The sequence below is a fragment of the Brassica oleracea genome, chromosome C8 (assembly GCF_000695525.1).
Source record: "Brassica oleracea var. oleracea cultivar TO1000 chromosome C8, BOL, whole genome shotgun sequence".
Classification (NCBI taxonomy): Eukaryota; Viridiplantae; Streptophyta; class Magnoliopsida; order Brassicales; family Brassicaceae; genus Brassica; species Brassica oleracea.
The window spans coordinates 21,903,228-21,906,865 of NC_027755.1; the positions used below are offsets into that span (position 1 = coordinate 21,903,228).

General features: G+C 32.8%; 1 protein-coding gene across 1 annotated transcript; it reads left to right on the forward strand.

Moving 5' to 3' along the window:
• The first annotated feature begins 348 nt into the window (after window positions 1-348).
• LOC106311043 (transcriptional activator Myb-like) lies at window positions 349-2,041 on the forward strand. Its single transcript, XM_013748273.1, has 3 exons — window positions 349-583; window positions 701-1,123; window positions 1,747-2,041. The coding sequence occupies exons 1-3, from the start codon at window positions 466-468 to the stop codon at window positions 1,935-1,937; spliced, it is 732 nt and encodes a 243-aa protein (XP_013603727.1). The 5' UTR covers window positions 349-465; the 3' UTR covers window positions 1,938-2,041.
• The last annotated feature ends 1,597 nt before the right edge of the window (window positions 2,042-3,638 follow it).

A 3,638-nucleotide genomic window follows, 5' to 3' on the forward strand; every position in this document is an offset into this window, starting at 1 on the left:
AGCAATCTCTCCTCTCTTTGTGTAATCTCTTTTCTTCTTTATTATTTTCAACTTCAAATATTCCACATAAACAGAAATCGATAATGGAAAATGTTATAAGAAAAAAAATATATATATACATGGGATTTTTTGTAAAAATGTAGATTACTTAAAAGGAGTGTCTTTGGTTAGGGAAGACGTTGGCATCAATCGCCGGTGAAAATGTCCCTCCAAACTCTCCATCACTCTCTAACGAATTTTATAATATTAATTTATTTAATTTCTCCATTATAAATATATACATTTATATGTATGGTGCTGTTGGTCTTCAGCTTTCTTCTTTGTTCGTACATACGCATCTTCCCTCACCTACATCAAACCTAGGGTTTCTTATATATATATCAGTATATATAATAAACATCTATATATATGTATTTGTGATTAACCATAAGATCAGAGAGACAGGAAAAGGAGAAGAAATAAAGAATGATGTGCAGCCGAGGCCATTGGAGACCTGCAGAAGATAAGAAGCTAAGAGAACTTGTCCAACAATTTGGTCCTCATAATTGGAACGCCATAGCTCAAAAGCTCACTGGTCGATCTGGTAAGAAAAAGAACTTAAAAATCGTTTACTTCAATTTCTTAAATTAACAAAAACGTTTTAGTATAATAAGTACCATGTTCATGTGGTTTAGTTTTGATTTCTTTTTTCATTTCTCAGGTAAGAGTTGTAGATTGAGATGGTTTAATCAACTGGATCCTAGAATTAACCGAAACCCTTTTACGGAGGAAGAAGAAGAGAGGCTTTTAGCGTCTCATCGGATCCATGGGAACAGATGGTCGGTGATCGCAAGGTTTTTCCCCGGTCGAACTGATAACGCCGTTAAAAACCATTGGCACGTTATTATGGCTCGTCGTGGTCGAGAACGGTCCAAGATGCGTCCACGTAGCCTTGGCCATGATGGCACGGAGGCTGGGCCTGGGATGATGGGATATAAAGACTGTGACAAGAAGAGAAGATTGGCAACCACAATAGATATCAATTATCCTTATAGTTTCTCTCATATCAATCATTTTCAAATCCTCAAAGAGTTCTTGACTGGAAAGATCGGCTTTTGCAATAGTACTACTCCAATCAACGAAGGTAACTAAATCAATATGGCTTAAATAAATTCGTGTGTTTTTGTAGATAGATAGATGCATAAACAAAAACATGTGCTTATACTACATACGAGCTCACAACCATTGGATATATACGTTTCGTCTTTTTTAAAAGGTGTAATTAGTGGTGCATTCGTGTAGAACCTGATATGTTTTTTTTTATTTATTGAGTTTATATGTATTAGAATTTATGTGTTGGATAAGCTTGAATAAGACTTGAGTTACAAGTTTCCTAATTATGTTATGTTTATCTATAAGAGATTAGGAATATCTAGTTGTGTTAATCCTAATGAGTTTAGGATAAATAGAGAGTTATATAAGTAGATACTAATGAGTAGCATAACTTAAGGAATTTGTGAGTTTGAGGGTTCTTATTTGTGTGATCTTACATTCAAGTTCGTGTTCTTGAGACCTATAGTCTTTATTATGTCCTTTTCTGAGAACATTGATTTGTTTTGTTTATTAAATTTGTACAGAATCTCGAAATGGCTTTTGAAACGAACATAATCATCTTCATATGTATACACTCGCTTGTGCGTTTACGATTATATAATTGTAAAACTTCTAAAAACTAATTCCATGGACATATATTAATCATTTGGTCAGGACCAATAGACCAGACTAAAAGACCGATGGAGTTCTACAATTTTCTCCAAGTTAATACGGATTCGAAGAAACCTGAAGTGATACACAATTCAAGAAAAGACGAAGAAGAAGAAGAAGTTGTTGTTGACAATTGTGTTCCCTTTTTCGACTTTTTGTCTGTTGGAAACTCAGCCTCTAAGGGTTTATGTTAATTAGTTCGTAGCACATGTACTATACACAAGGTGGATCATATGTTAATAATGACATGTGGACTAATCAGTTAGAGCTCTTGTTTGAGCCAAATGTGAAAATTAGACAGCCAAACTTCTTCGTGTATATCAAACCTAAGATTGTATAAGTTTGCTATTTTATTCTAAGAATGTTTAGTCCAGATAATTGATAACCATACTCAAGATACTCGATCGATAACTTGTTTTTTTCTAGATAATTAAATCAAACCAGTCGACAACATTCTTGAGCAGAAACTTAACTGATTTAGAAAACTTATTCAAGTTTAAAGAATGTCGTGAAACCAAACAAATATAATCTGAACCAAAACCAATAACATACCAATCTGGTCTTGTTTTAATTAAAACTCATTTTAGCTATGTCTTGTCTACGCCAAAACCAATAGTATACCAAATGAATTTCCTAACTAATGCACTTATAATTTCCTAGGCAGACTGTATTTGACGCGTAGAACTCGTGACGATGAAGCTCTAATCTTTTTGGTAACTAGATGTAAAAAAAAAGAACCTTGACAACGTTTGGTTTAGTTTCTTGCGAAGTACAATAAGTTGATAACGGAAGACGAAATCGAGGTTGGAGTACAGATATGATTAAGTTGGGAGTAGTTATTAGCCACCAAGAAATATAATTCAAAATAGCAAATCTACCTTTGTCTTAAGAAAACACAAATAAATAATTCGTTTTATTCAGGTGGAGATGAAGAACACACATCTTGACACGACTTATAACCATACTTCTCGTTTCCAAATCGATAAATTTATATTAAATTAATCAGATCCTTGTTCATATTGTTTTTTTGTTGTTAAATTGATGTCATTAATTATGGTTGCTAGGATTTCCTGGTTGACTTAAATATGTATGTCACCTTTTGTTTAAGACAATACGAAAAGACAAACCCAAAAAGATAAGGAACTGTGTATATTTATTTTATTATGAAAGATAATTAAGCAAAACGTTGATTATTGTACAAATATGTTGAAATCAATCATATTTGGATAAGAATAAGACACCTAATATACATTTCCGATTATATCCTATATTAATCTCATCCTAGAATAAAATTTTAAAGTGCGTATAAATTTTGGACTATGTCATAACCACACTTCTTGTTGGTGGATGTCAAAGAAAAAAAACTTTGGAAATCTGTTTTTTTAGAGCAAAAAAATGGTAACTATGTCTCTTTAGACTAATTTATACTACTTTATGTTTTATTAGACTAATTTTTTCCAAAATGGCAGTAATGCCTTTAAAATTGTAATTTTTTAAAAAAGATATATATTGAGTTCGACAAGGGGGATCGATCGATCCCACTTTACAAGTTATAGTGGATCGATCGATCCCGATCATTATTCAGAACAAAAAAAACGCGAAATATATACAGATCGACCTGGTCCATTTCACTCGATCGGCGAAGGTCGATTTACACAGATCGACCGATCTGTAAGAATAGATCGATCGATCCCGTGCCGAGGAAAGAATCCCAAATCGATTTTTTTGGTTTTGTATGATTATATCTGGATTGATTCCCACTTGATTTGAACCGACCAAGCATGATTTCAACTCTTTAAACTCGATTTCTCTGGGATGAAAGTGAATATTCTCAAATATTCTCAAATATTTGAATTTCTAAAAATAGGAATTTGAATTTCTAAAAATAGGACACG

What these genes read in the sequence shown, in the direction of transcription:
- LOC106311043 (XM_013748273.1), top strand. Translation starts at nt 466, where the DNA reads ATGATGTGCAGCCGAGGCCATTGGAGACCTGCAGAAGATAAGAAGCTA. An exon ending in AAAGCTCACTGGTCGATCTG is followed by an intron (nt 584 to 700) that starts GTAAGAAAAAGA and finishes TTCATTTCTCAG; the next exon opens with GTAAGAGTTGTAGATTGAGA. An exon ending in TACTACTCCAATCAACGAAG is followed by an intron (nt 1,124 to 1,746) that starts GTAACTAAATCA and finishes TCATTTGGTCAG; the next exon opens with GACCAATAGACCAGACTAAA.